The sequence below is a fragment of the Dromaius novaehollandiae genome, chromosome 1 (genome assembly GCF_036370855.1).
Source record: "Dromaius novaehollandiae isolate bDroNov1 chromosome 1, bDroNov1.hap1, whole genome shotgun sequence".
Taxonomy (NCBI): domain Eukaryota; kingdom Metazoa; phylum Chordata; class Aves; order Casuariiformes; family Dromaiidae; genus Dromaius; species Dromaius novaehollandiae.
Window position 1 is genome coordinate 102,148,448 of NC_088098.1, and position 21,237 is coordinate 102,169,684.

The 21,237-nt window shown below is 37.0% G+C and overlaps 1 protein-coding gene across 4 annotated transcripts; it reads left to right on the forward strand.

The window, feature by feature from the left end:
* Nucleotides 1-177: 177 nt before the first annotated feature.
* On the forward strand, nt 178-20,700 carry ARL6 (ADP ribosylation factor like GTPase 6). 4 transcript variants are annotated; one of them, XM_064522425.1, is made up of 10 exons: nt 178-328; nt 2,760-2,791; nt 3,706-3,856; nt 6,343-6,404; nt 8,017-8,085; nt 10,501-10,595; nt 14,410-14,439; nt 14,539-14,668; nt 16,183-16,238; nt 18,808-20,700. In XM_064522425.1, exons 3-10 carry the CDS (start codon nt 3,734-3,736, stop codon nt 18,831-18,833), a joined length of 591 nt encoding a protein of 196 aa, XP_064378495.1. In that variant the 5' UTR covers nt 178-328; nt 2,760-2,791; nt 3,706-3,733; the 3' UTR covers nt 18,834-20,700. The 4 variants fall into 4 exon arrangements, with proteins under 4 accessions (XP_064378495.1, XP_064378485.1, XP_064378490.1 ...); XM_064522415.1 differs by lacking the exon at nt 2,760-2,791 and having other exon boundaries at nt 178-399; XM_064522420.1 differs by lacking the exon at nt 2,760-2,791.
* The last annotated feature ends 537 nt before the right edge of the window (nt 20,701-21,237 follow it).

Here is a 21,237-nt window from a genome sequence, read left to right on the forward strand (position 1 = left end):
TATGTGCAGATGAGACTGCCGGGAACGGCCGCCTCCGAAGCCACCGCCCGCCGCGCCCCCAACGCCCGTAACCGCCTCAAACCTGCCCGCGGCCGTTGAGGCCGGCGCGGCCGGGGTCAGGGGGCGTGGCCTCACCAAGAGGGCCGGGGCCTCCGCGGGAGCAGGGCGGGGCTCTGGCTGCTGACGGGGCACGGCCTCCCGAGTTCGTCGGAAGAGGCGTGGCTGCCGCTCACGAGCGGCCGCGGAGGAGGCGGGCCCGGGGGCCGGGGCTCGACGAGGGGGCGGTGGTCGGTGGCGCGCGGCGCGGCGCGGCGCGGCGGTTTCCTCGGTAACGGCGCGAGCGGCGGCGGCGGCTGGTGGCGGGCCGGGCCGGGTCTGGGCGGCATCTTGCGGGCCGAGGTGCGTGCTGCGGCCGGGGGTGGGTGTGGGCGTCGCGGGGCGCCTGCGGCTCCACGCCGCTGGCTTGGTCTTCTGTGAGGGAAACGGGGGGGAGGGAGCCCCCCCGTTGCCGGCCCGGAGCGGCTCGTCGTTCTCGGAGTCTTCAGTCCCGCGGCGGGCGAGGCGGCTCCCGCCGCGGCCGGAGAAGGAGGGAAGCCCTGTCCTCCAGGCAGCGCTGAGCGGCCGGGCCGCCTGCTCCTGCGCCCTGGGGGCTTCCCAGCTCTGGCCCCGGGTACCGCGCGGGTCCTGGTGGGCCTGGGGCTCCTCTCTCGCTCGCTGTGGGAGTAGGGGAAAAAAGGACTTCTAGTCGGAGTTTTAAATTATCCTCATCCTAAAGGGCCTCATTAGAGTGGCCTGGGCAGCCCTGGTAGTTTAGTGTTTAACGTAAATAATTATAAATAACCTGGATTATTCAAATAATCCAAGGGAACTAAATGGAACTGTAGTATGATTTAGTTTGGGAGGGACCTCTGGGGACTATCTGGCCTGATCAGCTTCTCAAAAACTCCAAGTAGCCACAATTTGTGTAGCACAGGTGTTGATTTGTCACTCAAGCTTAGTGCTGATAACTGGGGTGGCGGGTTGTGATGCACGGCTTAGCAGCCATGGAAAGGAGGTGGCGGAGCCCAGGCATTGCTTGCAGCAACATCTGCAGGGCCGTGTGGCTCACCTGGCACTGTTTCACTGCCTGGTTAGTCACGGCTTTTCTAAGTGCCTTACATGAGCTGTTTATCTTCTTCAAGAGTTTCACAGCCTGGTTGGTCACATTGAATATCAGTTACTGATGCCTCCAATAGACTTAATTTGGATTACAGGTCCTGATGTAGATTCATGGAGTTTGGGAATAATTTACTTGAGCAAACTCTATTTTAAATAATTTTAGGGTTGATCTAACATTGTATGTTACTTAGTGTCATAGGCTAAATATCAGTTGGCAAGAAAAGGATCTCAAGTGCTTTAGATGCAAGTTACCTCAATGATAGCGTCACCTGTTATGCCAGCTGAATGGAGATCTGTTTTCCAGTGAAATTCCTATGTTTCGCATAAATTGCAATCCAAAATACTTACCTTTCAAACTAGCTATATTTAGTTTGTTCCAGAGAGTTGGTCTTTCACCTTTAACTCTCCTTAGCTGAGGAGAAGCATGAAAAAAGGGTCAAGTAATCAAGAGTATGTTTTTCCCATTGTATTCTTAAAATAATAACTTTGCCGGTTGTTATGAAACTCTGCTAGAAAAATGGTTGTAGTTAACATGTTGCTAGAAACTGTTTTTGAAGAACATATTTTGGGCTTTGGGATTCAAAGTGAAGTCTTAGAAACATCCAAGTTCTTAAATGGAAGAGTGGAAAATTTAAGAGTGTTTGCAAGGTTCACTCCTCCCTCCCTATGTGGTTGCCTCTTCTCGTCCCAGCCCTCAATTTAGTGGATGAACATATGAGATCAGGGACATGGCGTGCTCCCTTTAGGTCACTATTTACACCCCTTTTTCTTGAGGTAGTTTGGCTCATTGAGAGAGACGGTGATGTTCCACACAGGCTAGAATATTTGGGCCTGGAAAAATGAAATGTAATCTTCTTCTTTCAGAAGTCTTCCTTCAACATCTTCCAGAATATTCTGTAGTCATCAACTTTTGATTAGCAAAACTAGCAAAAAATAAGCAAAAACTCCCCATTACAGGCTGTCACAAATCAGCTTAAAGAAAGGTACAGTTAAAGTCAGTATTTCCTATTGAAAATTTCATAATAAAATAATTTAATCTTCGAGAGCTTTTATTCTCTGGGATATAGGCAAGGCTCTTGATCAAACTATAAGGTAATGTGTTTTGAGGCAGGGTTTTGTCAGGTTAATTTGATAATCAATAGTAAGCCTTAATCTGCTTTCAGAGTTGTACATATTTAAAAAGGGGGGGGGGATAAAATAAAGTGAGTTAGAGGAAAAAATCCTGATTTTTTTTTTTTTTTTTTTTTTTTGAGAGAATTGCTGTAACTTATTTTAGGCTTGTTTGGGCTGGTGGCAACTGTGTGTAGCTGTTATGCACATAGCCACTCTACAGATTACTACAAATCCTGCATCAAAATGCATTGCAGTGACAAAAATTTTAAAAGGGTCCTTATAAAAAAAAGTTTTGTACTGTAAGCAAAGGTGATGGTTTAAGTGACTAATTTCACTTTAAAGTTTTTAAACCAATTTATATTGGAAGGTGGTTAATCATCATTTGGTAATTATTTAGTGGGACTAAAGAAGAAGAAGTGAGACTGAATACTTTTCATTGATATTGTTTTTTCATCTTTCCCCTTCTGCTGTGATTTTCTGGGGTTCAGAAGTCTGAGTTCACAGTCTGAGTTGGCCAGAGGTGTGTGTGTTTTCTTTTATTAAAAAAAAAAAAAATCACGGAAGTCCTCTAGCATTAATTAAATACTTCATTGAGTTTGTCACAAATGTTTGTTTTCAGCTGTATGATTGTTGAAAGTATTCTCAGTGGTAGTTATTCAGGATAGATGAGGCTTATCCTCCTTGCAAAACACGTTAAGTCAGGTACTGCAAGAGAACACGTGATATAAGCTCCCTCTCATGTGTTACTGCCAGGTAGCTTCAATCAGACAGCTTCTGGGCAGGAGTAGCAGTTTGGCTTCCACATGACATGCAGCTGAGTGTTATGTTGTCTGGCCTCATATCTGTTGAATCTGTTATAATCAGGTGCTGTTTATAGTGAACGAGTTCCTAATTTATACATGTAATATCAGCGAAGCTGTTACAATTAGCGTTTCAGTTGAATTGACAGACCATACTTTATTTATTCTGATTTCAGTAAATCATATAGCAGGTGCTAAAGAAGGCAAATACTGTGTTGCTTTGTTATCTAAATTATGACTGACTAGATTTCTGACATTTTGAAGTACAATGTAATTGCTCTATTTTTTTCAGTTCAGTGGATGGTAAGGAGGTGTAATAGTTGTGCTGTTACGTGGAATGCTTAGTGTGATGCCAGTATTGCTATCCAGTGAATCAAGGACATTGTGTTACATAGACAAGGCTATAAACAGACAATCTACTTTTGTATCAAGGCTTCTTCGCTATAATCAGCTTACACCCCATTTGCTTGGTCTACCAGGCAAACCTGCTGTGACAGTATTTTTACAGCGCCTTATTCATACCATCCTTTTAAAAGTTTAAGGACTTCTTACCCTATGCCCACCTACTGTGCTAGTGCTGCTGTACTCGTAACAGTTTTTAAAGAGCTGTTCCCTTCTCTGATCTTGTGAACAGGTGATATCTGTGTATTTGAGCAAGAATTATGGGATTGTTTGATAAGCTAGCAGGATGGCTTGGGCTGAAGAAAAAGGAGGTTCATGTTTTGTGCCTTGGTTTGGACAACAGTGGCAAAACAACAATCATAAATAAACTTAAACCTTCAAATGTAAGTAGCCTACTTAATTCACCGATAACTTTCTTAGTGCAGAGTTGATGTTTATTTAAACACTTTTTGTATGCTGTTATACTAAATCTGACTATGGAAAAAGTGTGCAAAGCTTTTTGTAATTCACACAGTAGAAAAAATGTATATTAAGAGTTCTGACTAACTAAAGCTAAATGTAAACATCCACATGCATATTATGAAAACTAAGAATAGCACTGCTAATATGGCACTCTTTCTAAGATCGCACAATAAGGAAGGGTTCATGATGGCTGAAATCAAGTTACTTAAGTCACTTGAGTGCTACAGATTTGCAATTGCAATTCATGTGTCAAACATACTGGATGAATGCAGTTGTAGAACAACCTGTCCTTGTCTATATTTATCATCTTTGCTGTAAGCTCTTACTGAGAAGTGATATATAATAAATAATAAAAATAGTAAACAATGAGAGATGCAAATTTAATGGTGAGTTCAGCATTTTGAAAGCAGAGTAACTTTCAAAGAAACACTATTTATACTTGCAGTTCATTCATCCATTGATACATGTTTGTCAGGTCGCTAAGACTGTTAGCATCCTGAGCAAAATATGAAGTAGGTTTACCTTGTTTTTAAGGAATTGTTATAGCAGTTAAAATTGTTTAAGGAATTCCTTGTTTAAGTTATGAGAATAGATGGATTTTGGGGGGCATGCTCAGAGCCAGAGACTTGTTCATCTCTGTTATATGCATTTGAGATACTGTGAATTCTGCTGTTTGTATGAGGACACAGCTTTTGCTTGCTAAGTTGCAATTAATTTTTTCTGTAGAGTACCAATGGGCATAGTTTAAAACTGGAACTTGGTAAAGAGCCTGCTACTGTTCCCTTCCTAGGAATTATTCTTCCACTGAAAATTAAATAGATTTATAAAACTACTTAGTATCTGTTGCCAGTTGTTTGGAGGCAAAGATACAATTTGCATCAGGCAAATAATATTTTTATGTATACCTTTTTGAGACCTTCATTGTAGCAGACCTTTGATGTCATGCCTTAAACAGCAAAGGATTTAGAACTAGCGTTGAACACTGACTTCAAGATTTATCACAATGATGGGTATACGAGAAGGTCCCAAGAGAATTACTCAAGTAAAGTAAATATTTCATATTTCCTTTACTGTAAATCATATAATGAGAATTTCCTTCTTGGATGTTTTGAATTAATTGATGTTTTAGGAAGGTCACTTTGCATACCACTTGTGTAAGTCCTACCCTTGCAAGACATGACAAATTTTCTAATGTGCAACAAATATCATTAGAACAGACTTGATGAAATTGCTTATTTTTAGAAAGTTCTATGGACAGATGATTTTGAGCTCTGGATCAACCCAGTGTTCCTAGGAACTGCTACTTTGCCCTAGCAGTGATATGTTAGTTGACTGGCAACAAGGTGTGCGTGCTTCCATTTTTTCTCCATCTGCTTGAAGTTGCCTCTGTCAGGCCTGATAAATATATTCAAAATAAATGTTAAAGAGATACCGCCTCTTCTGCTTCACACAAAATTGTCACTTAATGACAGGAACTGTTGACAAAACTGTTTACGATTGTTGAAATACCTTTTTTCGTAATGAAGCTGCAGCTGAACAAACTAAGCTTGTTTCAGTTGTATGTGAGGAGGAGTCAACTAAAAGTCTGTTACTTTGTCAGACAGCTTTATAATCTATGGAATGTGACCTTTCTTCCTGCTCAATATCATTGCTTCTTAAAGAAGGTGTTTTGTTGTACCAACTTAGCTGATGAGTTGCATTGCTAGCTCAACAGTAAGCCTGGTTATCAGTCACATCTATTAATAATCCTGTATATTTTGGCCTTTCCTCTCTGGTAAGTAGTGACTTCTTCTAGTGATCTGATAGTTTGACTAGAACTACAGTTAGGCCATTGTGTAATTTCTGCTGTATACTTCCCAATGTCAGATAGATTCCTCTAGTCTTTTGACAGAAATAGGAGTATGGCCAATCTAGTATGTTGATAGAAGTATGCCCTCTTTTATCCAAGAGGCTTGGGGTACTGCACAGTTTTGTTTGGGTTGACACTGTGATCTCCAGAGTGCAAAAATACTTTGAACTTTGATGTCAGTTGTAACTCTTCAAGCTCTCATGTTCCATGTTAACATAGCTCATATTTATTTCATAGGTAATACACACATGTACACACCCATTCTAATGTAAAAGGCAGGGATTTCACTCTTAAGGCTGAAATGTCTTCAACCGTTAGCTTCTGTCCAAGAGTATCCACTGCTTTTTCTAGAAAATACAAAACCTTGATTTTGAATGACTGCTTTTCTGGGAACTTATTTAATATACAGTACCTGGATTTCTAGAAAGTTTTTGTATTGCACAGAGTGCGCAGAGTTTGGAAGAAACAAATGTATAATGTATTCATGTTTCCCATAGATTTCAATAGTTATGTGCTTTTTAACTTGATTTTAAAATACATACTTTCTTTCCTTTAAAGGCTCAAACTCAGGACATAGTTCCAACAATAGGATTCAGTATAGAGAAATTTAAGACATCCAGGTAATATGACTTCTTTTATTTGTTCGCTTTAACAATAAACCTGAATATACACGTAATTGGACTTATTTTCCTCTTTCAGTGTGATGTAACTGAGTATAATGGGGGGGTGATATAATGAAATGTCATGCAGTTTGCTGTTTGAAATGTTGTAGTATCCAGGAGTCCTAATCATGGTTCAGGAGTGGCAGTGTTAGAACGTGTTGTATGTTACGTGGTGCTATTAAACTCTGTGTGTGGAAAAGCAGATAGTTTTGCAATTGTGTGTATGAGCATCTGATTTCCCAAAGAATTCGAGAATCAGGCACTTTCAAAGGCTCGAGGAGAGACAGTTGCTTGGATGGTAGCCTGTGTTCCATTAAGCACTGTCACTGGAGAGACTCTGAAGAGATTGCAGTCTAATCTCATTAAATGAAAAATAGTGGTTACAGCCTCAGCAGTATAAAGATGGCAGGGGCGAAGGTCAGGAAAAGGCAGAGGAAATTATTAGTTGAATGAAGGCTAAGCTATAAGGAAAGCTAGGATACATAAATGGGAAGTGATGAGAAAAAGACGCTTGAAGGAGATAATATTAGATATTATTTTTATTTTGTAACCTTCACAATATATTTTTAATGGGTGCAGTGAGGCTTCAAACCAAGCAGCATGCCCCGTTGGATGAGAGATGTGCAAGAAAATGTTTTTTTCCTTGAGCTGACACATGAAATTGATAGGTTTCATATTTCTATGGGAGGCTCAAATCTGTATTCTCTCTGAGTAAAGTACATGAGGCAGGTTATGGGCTTCGCTGTGTTAGAATGTAAATCTGTTTATATTGCTTTCCTTTATTTTGATTCTGTAGCAGGAGAGATGACCTGCAAATACACAGTGTAGAATGATTAAAAACAAATTCATAAATCTAATATTACAATCCAAACATTATTTGGGGGTTACTAGGAACTTTGCGTGGCACGGCAGCTATTTTAGAACCAAATAATGTCTGAATGTAGAGTGGAACTGCTGTTTTGAGAAAGCTTCCTTTTCCAGATTGTATTGTGTTTAGCACTTAGGTGAAATCTCAAACCTGCAAAGACTTACCCTTTGTAACTGGGTCACCATTATTAACAGATTGATGCTTTTTTGAAGCTGGAGTGGGGTTTTTAAAAAGCCTTTTTTACCTACAGAAGCCTTTGATGCTGTTGGTGTCTGTCAAAGGACAGAGTTTAAGACATGCTGATCTAATGATTTTAGGTCATGGCTCTCCTAAATTTTATTTACTCAGTGTTATAAATAATATTATATACTTATGTCATAACAAGAGAGGCTGAATGAAAGCTTATTTCGTATGTGATGTAACTTTTTATAACCAATTAATTTTTTTTATGCAGAAAATATGCAAACAATATGTAAATTTTCTGCTGTGAAATCTTTCTATAGAAAGACCATAAAGCTGGATAGGATAGTTTGAAGGCAGATACAGTACCAAAGTTCTTTTTGGAATCTTTTCCATTTGATTAGAATTCAAGCTGATCATGGGGTTTTTGTGGGTGGTTTTTTTTTTCTGTCAAGGTAACAGAAAATACTTTGTTTGTGGTTTTGTTTTTTGTTTCTGAGCCTCATTCACTTTTGTTTGCAGTTTGTCTTTCACAGTGTTTGATATGTCAGGCCAAGGCAGATACAGAAACCTCTGGGAACATTACTACAAGTAAGCGTATCATTTATTTTAAAACATTGCTGTTTATATTAGCTGACATCCACATTATTTAAACAAAGTATGATAATATCTAGTGGTTAGAAGTGATTGAGAGAAGAGTTATGGCCTGTGCTCCACAGGAGGTCATTCTGGATGATCACAACTTCTCTTTCTGATCTAAAAAATGGAAAACTTTCTCAGGCTGTTAACCAGCATACTTTTGGAGACTTCTTGTTAACTCAAATTTTGAGCATACTAGAGATGAGATATAAATGTTAAAACCAAAAAATGAATCTTGTAAGAAACCATTAAGGTAAGCTGGGTATCTTATCCTTCTGTTCTTCTGTATATATGTGACTTAGGACCCAGAAGATGTTGACTGATGGCTGAGATTTTTAAAAGAGAAGAGAGGAGCCTCAGAGAATGAGGCACACGTAACTAAAAACCCAACCAAATATTCTTAAATGTTATTTATTAAGCAGGATATTCACTGTACTTCTACCAGTAAGGCAATATGATAATGTTATGTGGAAGCTTTTTTTTCCTGCTTCTAATGAAACTTGAAGCTTCATTTTTGTTGTTTCAGTGTTATTTTCTAGGAATACCTGTTGTTGGCCTAGGTAAGGTGAACAACACAGTAAACCCCACAGAAATAGCTTGAATTCTCTATCTTGAATATTTTAATATTGATGCCTGTTTCATGTGGTAGTGTTAACTTTTACTCTAAAGTCTGTCATCTCCTTTCCCCGCAGAAATGCATTAGTATGAAAACTTGTTGTGTGAGCAAGAGATTTTCAGAGTTGTTCACTAGTGTTGGATGTGTATTCCCCAAAACTTCATTTGGATTTCAGTGACTGATTTCCCTTAAGCTGCTCTCAAAATGCTAGTCAAGTGCTTCATAAGAAAATCATTTTTCCGACTATTGCATTTAATGCAATGACTTATCCTTTGTGTGCCATAAACTGCTTTTATTGTGTTCATGGTTTTCTGAAAGGGAGTTTCTTGGGTAATACTGTCAGTGAAATGTGCAGTTGTGTCCACTTTTGTTTCTGATCCACTGCAGTAGTCAAATATTTCAGATTTAACTTAGCTAAAGATAATATAGAAATAATGATGTACTATGTTTTGGTTATAAAGTTAAGCAAAATTAAATTTTATAAGAATAGCAAAATGACAATTAAATCTTATCAAATATTTGTGTGTAAGCAGGTGCTTCAGAGTACTTGAAGCTTTTCTCCTATTTAGCTTGGAACTATCTTCTAGGACGTTGTAGAAGGAAGCTTGTCCTAAATATTTTTAAGCTTATGTTGTTTTCCTGTTACTGTTACATGTTTGCGAAGTTATTTTTAGGTAGCATATGTATGCTAGAACTCTTGATTCCTCTAGAGAAATTTTGTATGCTCTTAAAAATTACATAGGCATTCTCAGCTAATATGCATAAGCTTTATTTACAGTTTAAATTCTCCTGTCTTGTACCTCAAAACAGAATGGGCCTTCTCATACAATCTTAGGCTGGTCAAGTTATTTCTGTTATTTGGTAGATCTAGAACTGTTTCTTATCAAAATATGAAGGTGGTTGGTGCTGGGGGGTTGAGACTGCATCAGTAATGATCTCTTTTGGAAATGCAAAATGAAGGAGAAATATGTATTTACATGTATTAAGCAAATGAAAAATACTTTTTGTGGGTCTTCGTCGAATTCAGATGAACAGTTAGACTTTATTTTGCTTTCAAATACAAAATGGAACATCATCATAAAATATCAATAATATCCTGAAATCATGAGTAGAATACCATCTATAGGTATCGCATCTGTTGTCATTATCACCAAGCAAAATATGTTAATGATTTGAAGTAGTTGAAAATTTTCACATGTATTATTCAAAACAAAAAATCTGATACTGTTTATGCAGACTTCTGTCAAAGTTAAATTAATTTGCATATGCCAAGTTGTTAAATGACTGTGGAGGTCCCATTTTTCTAAAAGGGTAATTGAGCTTCCTGTAAACAAACTTGTCTTAGTTTAGGAACTAAAGGATTTGGATAGAAACCTAACTCTTGAGGGGTTTTTTGTATTTATTTCATCACACTGTATCAGCATTGCAGTTGGTTACATTTCAGAGTTTATTTTTCTGCCTCAGTAGTGAAATCAAGGTTTTTTTTAAAGGGTCTCTGCAGACTGAATCTTACAGGAGTTACAAAACTAGCAACCTCGTGTCTCAGATCGAATTTATGCTGGTAACCAAAAGGTTGACTTTCAGAAATAGGCCTAGATTCAAATATTAGTGGTAAATAACAAAAACAGGAATTAGAGGGAAAAAAAAATCAGGCTTGTTTGCTCTTTTTTGGTGTTTCTTCTGAAACCTGTTCTTAATCAAAGCTTAAGAGAACCTCTAATTTGCCTCTTTGCTCTTTTTATGTTATGCAGAGAAGGCCAAGCCATTATTTTTGTCATTGATAGCAGTGACAAATTAAGAATGGTTGTGGCCAAAGAAGAACTTGACACCCTTCTGAATCATCCAGGTGAGGAGGCTTTTTTTCCTCCCTTTTCTCTCTATATTTGTTATATTGTCTTAAGAAAAACCCTTTTTATCTGGCACATTCTGCATGCTGAGTATTTTATAAATATTTTAGCCATTCATGAGTACAAGAATAAGAATGATAGTCTTGGATAGTTGTTCATACCTATTCAGATTTACAGTCTGATCACAACGTCAGTGGGCTACCTTACGAGTTGAATTGGTCCTTATTAATCACTGTAGACCAAAAGTCACGTTGTTTTGAGGAAGAATAAATTTTGACACTTTATGGAAATTAGAGAGCTTGTACGCAATCACTTGCAAATACAAAAAAAAATTGCCAAGATAACTGTTAATTTCTTTAATGTAACTTTTCAATTTTTTTTCATTGTCATTATTAGGTTTCTAAAGATTTTTTTTTAATTACATCGTAGCCAGATATAAGGATAGATTATTATACCTGTCAGTTTCAGTTGCTTATAGAAGGATAAATAGGATAGAAAAGGATATGAGAGGATTCATGATGAGGAGTTTGATTTTAGGGTTGGGTATTTTTTCCTTAAGGTTACTTTCTTTTTTTTTTTTTTTTTTTAATTAAGTTTTGAGATTGATCAACTTTTCCTCTATTTCCCCTCCCATATGGTCAATGCTTTTGCAATTAAATTGTGTATTTGTAAGCATTACACAGTTTTCAATTTGACTTTCAGCAAGTTAGTTTCTCTGACTAACCAGAGTATAAAACTACATGCAGGAAATTTAAAAGTGAAATCATACTGTAATGTCTCTTTCATTTCTTGCACTTGTAAATTCCTAACTTCTGTGGTGAGAAAAGGAAAACCTGCTTCTGTGTTTCTAACAAAGAGTTATAGTATGTGACCGTGCAGACCACATAATATGTGAGTTCATCACAGAGATGCTGTAGCCGGGTGTGTATGAGCTGACTGGGCCCTCTTCATGTCATGTTTAAGGGTTTGAGCCAGTTCAACTACAGACACTGGAAAGACAGTCTTGCAAAAAACAAGGGGAAGGATCATGTGAGCCAAAGGCTGCAGGTTGATTACATGCAGGCCAGTGAACTTTGTAACAAAGCAAGTATCAGCCACATTGGTAAAAAGGCAATTCTGCTGGTAAAATGGAAACTATGTAGGAGAAAGGATCGGGAATGAGTTAGGAGGTGAAAACCACTGTAATAAGGAGCTGGTTTTATTATAAGGCAAGTGGGCGAAAATGTTAAGAATGATGAGATACAAGGTTAGGTGGAATTTTTTATTTTAGATTATTAATAGGTAATTAATGCTGATCTCATAGAACAGTGCTTGTCAGTTTCTGATACAGTTGTGTCATCTAGTTCTGGAAGATCATGGTTATAGCCACCTCGTACATTTCTTGGTATCAGGAAAGGGCAGTTTTTCATTTCTGCCTTGGGGTAGCTCAGCTGAAATGCAGCCATAGTGTTCCTGTTTCATCATTTTCGATTTTGATAGCTCTGAATACTAGAACCAAAGAGAATGAAAAATCTTCTAGTAGTAATGCCTGATTAAAGTAGATATTAACAAAGGCTATAGTTATTTTACTACTACAGCAATACTTTTATTTGCATTACTATCCTTCTACTCTTCCCCTCACACAGCCTGTTTTTCCCCCATCTATCCTTCTGCCTCTGTGGGCCTCCTGGAGTAGTTAACTTTGTGTTTACTTAAGGAAAACTTAGGTTTAAATGGATGGTGGATAACAGCCTTCAGTCAATTCCTGGATTTGAAAATCTTAGCAATCCTGCAGTAAAACAGAAGGTTTCACCTGTTTTTGCCAGATTTTGCATAAAGTGGTCAGGTGAAAGGGAGTGATCAAAATGTAATGTGACGCATTACGTTAATAGTGTTAGAAGTTGTACTAGCTGGGGCTGTTTTATAAATCAGAACGGTAAATTATTTTACTTACGTAAGTGAAAAACATTCTATAAATAATGGGCTGTTTAGTGATCACTGTTATAATTGTTTATCAAAACTTTATTCTTCGGCATTTTGCAATGAAAGTCTTTAAATTCCTTGTTTAGATATGGACTGTTGGGTCACTTGACCTCCAGCACACACTTCTAAAATAACCTGAAATGGCTATGAATTTGAAATTCTTCAAATAAAATTACACATATCTTTAGTGTCTAAGGTTTTAGTTTATTAGTTTATTTAGTTTATTTTTAATGTGTTAACTCGTAACTGTTTGCAACTAGAAAATGCTAGCTTTCTATTAATGACTTGGAAAAACAGGAGGGAAAAAGCACTGTGCAGGTACAGTAGGAAATAATGTGTATCTGTGGAAATATCTGACCTTCGGTTTATTCTATGAACATCTTTAAGTGAATATTTATGAGTCTGTGTAGATAGGTTTTGCCCTCTTTTAGTTGCTTTAAGAAACACTGAAAATTCCGTAATTAACTCAGCTATTTGCATACGCGATGTAAACTAATGTCTGTGTTTTTAATATATCCATAAACTGCAACCTGTGCGTACCAGAGTTCATTTAATTATACTCTAGGTTGCTGTAGGACTTTCAATCGGGAAACAAAAAACCTATTCAACTGTGAAACCAAAACATAGATTTAATGATGTTCTACTCCTCTAGTTTGAAGCCTTTCATTTGTGTTAGAGGTTGTCAGGAAAAGAAAATAGCTTCTGGTGGGGTAGACAGTTGTAAAAATTGTTAGCCTTTTGGTAAGCACTCATGATCTCTGTGTGTAGGTAGTGTTACCTTCACCTATTATGTGGAAAGGTTGAGTAGAGGGATTTGAAAAGGACAAGATTAAGAAGTCCAAACTGCTTCAGCAATGAAGGAGGGGTCCCTCACCCCCACAGCAAAAGCAGCTGGTTTATGTTTGAAGTTTTTTAAATAGGCCCCTAGCTTGTTTCCTATGTGAAATAACCTCTTCTTGAACAATTTGGAGTTTGTTGTTCACTTTTTAATTTTACTATTTTAAAAAAGAGCCTGTAGGTTAATTGTCATCAGTTTTTTTTTTAATTTCTTTTCCTGTGAAGATTGATTGATAAACTCAAATTTAGACTTTGTTTGATCCTGTAATTCATATTTTATTTTTATCACAAGAAAAATGTTCATAATTAGACTTGGTACTAGTAATTTTTTGCCAGTTTTATTTCTGTCTATTCCCTTAAAAAAAACTGGAGAGTGCATACTTTGTTTCCTTCCAATGACTTTTTAGTCTTCTATAGTAATCAGAGAGTCTGATGCATTTTCCTGGGTACTGAGGATGGCCTGATTAGTTAATTCAGATATGTACAAGAAAAATATCTCTTCTTATGCTTTTATATGTATAAGTATGCCAGGAATTAACAGTATACCAGGTCCTTGGTTTGATTGGTGGTTCCTGCTTCTAGCTGAGAAGAGCTTCTGGAAAAGAAGCCTTTGTTCAAATGAAGGTGGGATAAGAGGTGTCCAGAGGTTTGGGTGTTTTTGTTGTTGTTGTTTTTAATTCTATGAACTTTAAAAAAAGTAAGGGACACTCTCCAGGATAATAAGGATCATTTAGACTGTCCTAATGAAACACTATTGCAAGGATATGAATAAACACAAATTGTTTTTCTGTTTTAAACACCCAGTCATCACTAAACGGTGATGGGTAATATTTGTAGGCAGTTGTTTCCTCTCCTGTTCTTCAACTTTACCAGCAGTTTACACCTACAGCTTTAGATGTACATATAAGGTGGGGGGAGAGGGGGTGGAAGATCCCAAAGCTTGCCCGATATTTTGTGAGCATTCTTGAAGCATGCATCAGAGGCCACGTGACCCAACAGTGTGCATCTTGTTAGGATACAGCCTTCAAAGAATTGCAATTACAGGTGAGCAAAATACCTCTTTTACTGTTTGCAGTTTATTACTTGCAGAGATTAATAAGTGTTTCATAATGTTATGGTAGTTCTACTTCTGCTTATGCCTAGATATTAAGCACCGTCGTCTGCCTATTCTGTTCTTTGCTAACAAGATGGACCTCAGGGATGCAATATCATCTGTGAAAGTATCTCAGTTATTGTCATTAGAAAACATCAAAGACAAACCCTGGCATATCTGGTAAATTACTGTTTCTACCTTTTTATTGATTTAAATTTGTACATTCATATTTTGGCTCCTTCATGCCACTCAGTATTATATAACACAAATCAAATGCTGTGCTGCTGTTTGTGGAAACAGTAGTAATGTTGTAGCACTTGCTATGAAATGTGTTTTAAAAAAACAGGGCAGTCATGTGGATTTGACTGGAAAATTTTCACAAGAAAAACTGTTACCCAAATAATGAAATAGAGGACTTCAGTGAAATCAAGAAACAGTGTCCTTATTGGAACAATAGTTGCTGTTATTATTGCTGGGAAATTGAGCAGAATTGTTACCAGAATGTTGCTGTTAGTCTTGCAGAATTCAGAATATCAGTGGTAAAGCCTATTAGAATTGGGTTTTTCCACTCTTTGAATGCCCTAGTAAAACACATAGGGATGAAAGGACACCTAGTAAACTGTTCTTGTGTAAGAACAGTATATACAGCATTGTATAACTTAATATTTTAGGGTTACATTTTTTGAATTGTAAGAACAAGTGTTTTTTTCTTTATATGAAAGTTTACATTCTTCAGAAACAGTTTTTAAGCTAGTGTTCACAAGGAGAAAAACTTGGTTTTTTAAGGTGTGTTATATAGAACTTAGTTTTTTGTCTTTGTTAACACGTTCAGTTATTGTAAATATAAGGCAAAAATCAGCAGCTAAACGCTGCTAAAAGTTGCAATTTTCATTTTAGGCACTTTGGTATTAAACCTCATCACCTGGGTGTTATTTTGGGGTTATTGCTTTTTTGCTCAAAACTGTCAAAAATTACCTGTATGAATTCCCAAGGAGTTTGGGAAATAGTTTTATAGACAACAACAATAACAGTCCAGATCGACTACTGTGTTAATTTTCATAAGCTGCAGAAAGAGGAGGCCTTAAGTGGTTATACTTCTGCAATTCTAAGGGTAGACTCACTGTTCTCAATGTAGCCTAATATTAATATAAGTTGACAGAGTCCCAGGGCAGGTGTTAGGATGAAGTACACGCTGCGCTTTCTTCCTCCCACATTCCAGCAACCTCTCTGTGTATAGGAGCTGGGTAGGAAGAGAGGAAGTGCTGCTTCATCACTGTTACCATAGGTAATAAAAGCATTCTTTATAGCATTGTCTGCAGAGGGTATTGTCTGCAGAGGGTGTTATCTGCAGTGGAACAGCATGGCTCTGTTACATAGGAGCTCTTCTAGAACCCCTCACCTAGTTTTAGAAATGTTTCCTCTGCTTTGAAACTGGAGTGGTTACTCCAGAATAAAATGGATCACATCTTGGAATGGTGTTCCCATGTTGGGAAGGTACAATAGAATATGTAATTAGAAAAGCTGCTTCTCCATGTGAGGAAAACTTTAGTAAAACTGTACATGGTGCTGTGTTGCAATTCTGTGAATTGGGGGGGGGAGGTGTGTATACATAATGTATAAAAACATAAAATAAAAAGACTCCACTAAAACTGATTTATTTACAATGTTTCCATAAGCTAATTTGTTTCTTTTAGTGCCAGTGATGCTCTCAAAGGGGAAGGATTACAAGAAGGTGTGGATTGGCTCCAAGGTATATCATACCTACTTTTCTTGCTACATTTTAATGCCATTAAACTCTTTCAGTTTGTAAGGTTTTTTTTCTTTATTACTTCCTTTGTTTTCTTTCTGTCCACTTCTGCTGTCAGATCAAATCACAGAGTGAGTACCGATGCTATATCCGATATTGCCTTTCATTCATCTCCTTTAACATACACAAAAAGATCATGTTAGTTTCTTGGACAAGAGTGCACCCTGAAAAATTAACACATGCTCTTGGGAACAGTGTTACACTGTTCCCTACAGACAACAGTAATAGAAGCTGCTCCTGAACTTCAATTTATTGTTGTGGTAGTTCCGTTTGTTCTTTGATTTATTCTTACCGTCCTGTTCCAGTTTTCCTTATTTTGATGTTATGCAGCTTGAAATGGTAAATAAGCAGACTGGAAAAATAGGCAAAGGATGTGTGGATAACCATACCGTTTTTCATCTTCAGTTTTTTAATCTAGAGCCAAAAATAAGAACAAGTTTTGTTATATGGATTGTAACATATACTCATATCTACATAGAAAATACCAGATCCAGGTTAGATCATATGTTACATACACTTTTCTAATTACAAACTTGGTATGGATGCTGCGTATTTCCGTATGTTGTATTATTGATCAAGACTTGGTCTCTTTTGTCCTCCTAGGTACTGCTAGATGTACAGATTAGTGAAGTGTGATGTTGTTTTGGTAGACCTGCTTTAAATTTAGCTTCCTCAATCTAATGTATGTAGCTTAAATTGTGAATGTATTAGATGGTGTAATATACTTCGAATCTGAGAACAAAATGTTGTGCAAGACAGTCGCTACCTTGAGGTGTCCTGTTCTGTGGAAGCCGCTAGATGTCAGTAATGTTCTGGAGTCAGTGCAGCTAAATTAAGTTTTCTTCAAATTGCAGTAAATAACACCTAGCATTGTACATGATAAACATTATCTCCACTTACCCAGGGATACCAGACTGTCCATTCTACTTAGAATCCTTACTGCTAATTAGAAAGAGAGGGTTTATTACTTTACTGCACAATACTAAAACATTTGGTCATGCTTTCAGAGAAAGGGGAACTAGCCAGAAATTAGTATTTACAGAGAGGTTTACCTCCCTGCAGAAGGAAAGGTATATCCTCCACCATGTAAAACCTTTCTGTGATGAAAAACTGACAGCTTACTACTGAGTTTCCTTCCCTTCTGAATCCTATCACAGAAAGCAGATTTCAAATCACATACTTTTTCTTAATTATAGGGATTTGTATTATCTTTTGTAATATTTTCTTCTGATTTCCAGGGTCTCCTCTTGTCTTTGAGGAAACTTCTAAAGGGCATTCAATCCAAATTTGGAGCTGATGATTTTGCATATGGTTTCAAGCTACTTAAAAGGATCTCAAATGCTTGTCTAAATATTTTGTCAGAAAATAACTAAGCTGTTAATGTATATTTTTAAGTATCACTACCCCGTTCTTCTGCTGTTATTGATTTGTAAAGCTCTTTGTAGCTATTTGCTTTCTGAGCTCAAGTTCTTCATGGATGAGTTTTACCTAAAAGACTTCTTTTTAACTCCTCGTCTGAGTGCCCTCACAGAAAGCTTAGGGGTTTAAACTGGATTGTTGCCTAAGCATGTACAGTTTGGCAGTTATACTTTTAATGGACTGAGACTTTGGGGGGGGTTGTTTTTTGGATTTTTTTGTTGTTGTTTTTCAAGAATGAATTTCTGCTGCCATTTTCCTGTCCATTCTGAGAATGCTGCGGGGGTCGGGGGATTTGGAAACCCCAGCCCTAAGTTATATCGTTCCCTACATCACAGTGTGTAGGTGTCATAAACACTTCAGTGGTGGAGCAGTCACCTGTTTAATGAATATGCTCTTCTTATCAACAGTCATGCTTTTACTAGGTATTTTTTTTAGACCCCTCATATGTAATCCACTGATTTTGGGGAGGCAAATGAGGTGTTGCCTTTTCCCTTTAGCAAATACTGAGTTAGTATAGCAGTGTACTGCTTTCCACATTTTGTACTAGGGATGCAGTATATTTATGCTAACTAAGGGAGTGTTTGAAGCTTAATTTAGAAGTGGTGATCAGGCAACAGTATGGAGAAGTGTGGTCACTGAAAGCAAGGATGTTTTCATATGAATTATGCAGGAGCAAAATTTAAATCCTTTAGCATTCATAGCTGTTGAGGAGCTTAGTTCTTGTTTAGTCATATGGAAGCTGAAATGTGTAGAAGGAATTGAAATGTGTGCTTCATAACTTTCAGCCTTATTCTCATCAGTGTTACTCTGTAAGTCTAAAAAGGCTAAAATTGAATTTTCTTGAAGATTTTTCATGTTTTAATTAGCAACTCTGGGGGGAAGTTACTTGGCTATGGAGGAAATTCGAAAGTAGATGAAAGAACAAGTTGGAAACAAATGGAACTGCATTGTCCCCCCTTATTATAACTACACCAAAATATCTTTTTGTGTAATTCTGTAACCTGGATATACTGGCTGATATTTTCAAAAAGTGAAATATAGCACGAATTCATCTTCCTTGTTTTTAAGACTAACTCTTTCTTTTTATTACCAGATCAGATCCAAGCAATGAAGACATGAGAGGTCAATAAAAGATATATGCCATTGTCTTGTAAACTTTATCAATAGATGTACAGGCCTCTTGGAAAGGAAGAAAGATTTAAAGAAAACAAACAGTTCAGCTAAATATTCTGTATTCTTTTGTTTCCTTTTAGTATCTCTAAGTAACTGAATCTTTTAGAAAACATAGCACCTCAGGTATGCACATCCATGCATTAAATTGAATCTTGTGACTGGAGAGCATATTAAAACAAACAAACAAAAAAAACCCTCTTTGTGTTAACTGTAAGCATCTGCAATCATTTGAATTTTAGGTGAGAATTATGTCCTCTAGATATCCAGAAGTGTTCCACTGTTTTTTTGATATACCTTTTGAGAAAACAAGAATGTTAGTATGCCAGAGGGTGAATAATAGCACTTTCTGAAATAAGCCTGCATGAGGTACCTAAAAATGGGCACCTAAAATCAGCAGGTATTTCTGGAATTTTTTACCATATACATTGATGTTGGGTTTTTTAGTAAAACTGTCTAATATAGGGTACTAGAAGAATATTTTGATTGAAGATATAATGATTCAAATATGAAATGTATTTGTTATAAATGATTGCGGATGTTTTTAAGGAACCGCTTATAATGAAATATTTTGAATTGTGTTTGTGATGTGCCACGGTTATATTTACATTCCTATCAATAAAACCTTAAGTTAAAAAAAGACATGTATATTTGAATATGTTCAGTGATGGTCTTGCTATCATAGAGATTTTTACATTTCAGTTAGTTTCATTTGGAATTTATTTGGCCATCTTCCGCTGGAAATAGAATTCTGTACTGTAATAAAACCAAATGTCTTGCCTCAAGGTTTATTTGAACTGCATATATTTGTTACACTCTCTGATAAGCTAGACTTCTATTCCAGGTTTTTAGAGAAAGTATGGTTGAAAGTTGTATTTTGTGAACACAGTTAAGGGACAGTTCACTACATCATTAATATGAAATATGTCTTATACTTTTGTTGTGTATGAAAACTATTCTACTTTCAAGAATGATTTTGAGTAAACTTTGTCTTCAAAGATGCACTCTAGGTAACAAATTGAGTGGCTGCTAAGAACTTTATTTTTATAATGCCACCTCTTTTCCTTTTTTCCTCTCTCCCCCTCTCTAAGAAAGCAAGAAGTCTAGCACTGGGAATGATGAAGACTATTTAACTGAGTGACTAGCTGACTCCTGTGGGAGATGTAGTATGTTGGTCTTGCAAATGCTTTTTTCCCCCTCACTAACATACAAAACAAACGCTCTGTAAGCCTGCCTTCTAGGTCTCACTTAATAAAGGAATACTTAGAGCAAAGGGAACTGCTTGAAATGGTAGAACAGTTTCTACGTGCTTTCAGTTAAATCATTATTAAACTGTTAAAAATAACTCTCCTCATTTGCCAGAGGGAACTGAGTCTTACTCTAAGATCTTTCCTATAGGATGTTTTAAATCTGACAGTTCTGTTTGTCATGAAGGTACTAATGCTTCAAGTCCCTTTCCATGATCTCTTTGGCCTTCTCTCAATTCTGAATTTAAGTGTGTGCAAAATGAAATACAATCCTGATTTCCTGTTTTTTTTGTATTTTTTTTTTTTTTTTACTCTGAATTCTGTGGCAGATGACATTCTGATTTATTTTGCATTGGATAATATGTTAACAAGAATAACACTTGCTGGAAATGTAGTTTTCTCAGTATAAATATTTTGTAATTATTTTGGTTCACTTAGATATTTTATTTGAATGAAATACTTAATTTGAAGTTGGCATTTTTTTCTACCAAAGCAAATATTTAAGTTCTTATATAAAAGATCTAGCTACATTTCTGACTTTCTTGAATAAAAATGTTTCTGAATTTGAACCTTGATGGCTTCCTCATTATTTTTGCCATGTTGGACCAAAGTACTGTTTATTTTATGGACTGCCTTTACTATCATGAGGACCTGTTTGAACCTACTGCTTTGTTCCTCTCCCGCCCATAAATCTGAGGAAAGTATCCTGTTACCTTTTACTTTTTGCTTCTCAATGCAGTTAGTAAGCCCTCTGAAAACAGCAGTTAGTTATTTATGTTGATTATTGTTCCCTTATTTATTTATCTTTATTTCCTCAGCAGCTCTTTTTCTCCTCCTATACTACTAGGAGACTATGCTGAATGAAGAGCTCTTTGAAAGAGGGAGAATGGGGCATTCCCTTTAGTGAAATGTTTGGTGTGGGTGGGGTTTTGTTCTTTTTTACCCCCTCCTGCTTCCACCATTGCTTGGCTCTTCTAGAACATTGGTGACTGTTCTGTGGAACACGTTTGTGGGTGGAATTTCTGCCTGTTCACCCCTTCTCTCTTCACCCTGCACAGGTGTAAATCCATAATACATACGGTTGATACAGCCTTGAGCTGCTGTAA

What these genes read in the sequence shown, in the direction of transcription:
- ARL6 (XM_064522415.1), top strand. Translation starts at nt 3,734, where the DNA reads ATGGGATTGTTTGATAAGCTAGCAGGATGGCTTGGGCTGAAGAAAAAG. An exon ending in CACCCTTCTGAATCATCCAG is followed by an intron (nt 10,596 to 14,409) that starts GTGAGGAGGCTT and finishes GCATCTTGTTAG; the next exon opens with GATACAGCCTTCAAAGAATT. An exon ending in AGGTGTGGATTGGCTCCAAG is followed by an intron (nt 16,239 to 18,807) that starts GTATATCATACC and finishes TTTTATTACCAG; the next exon opens with ATCAGATCCAAGCAATGAAG.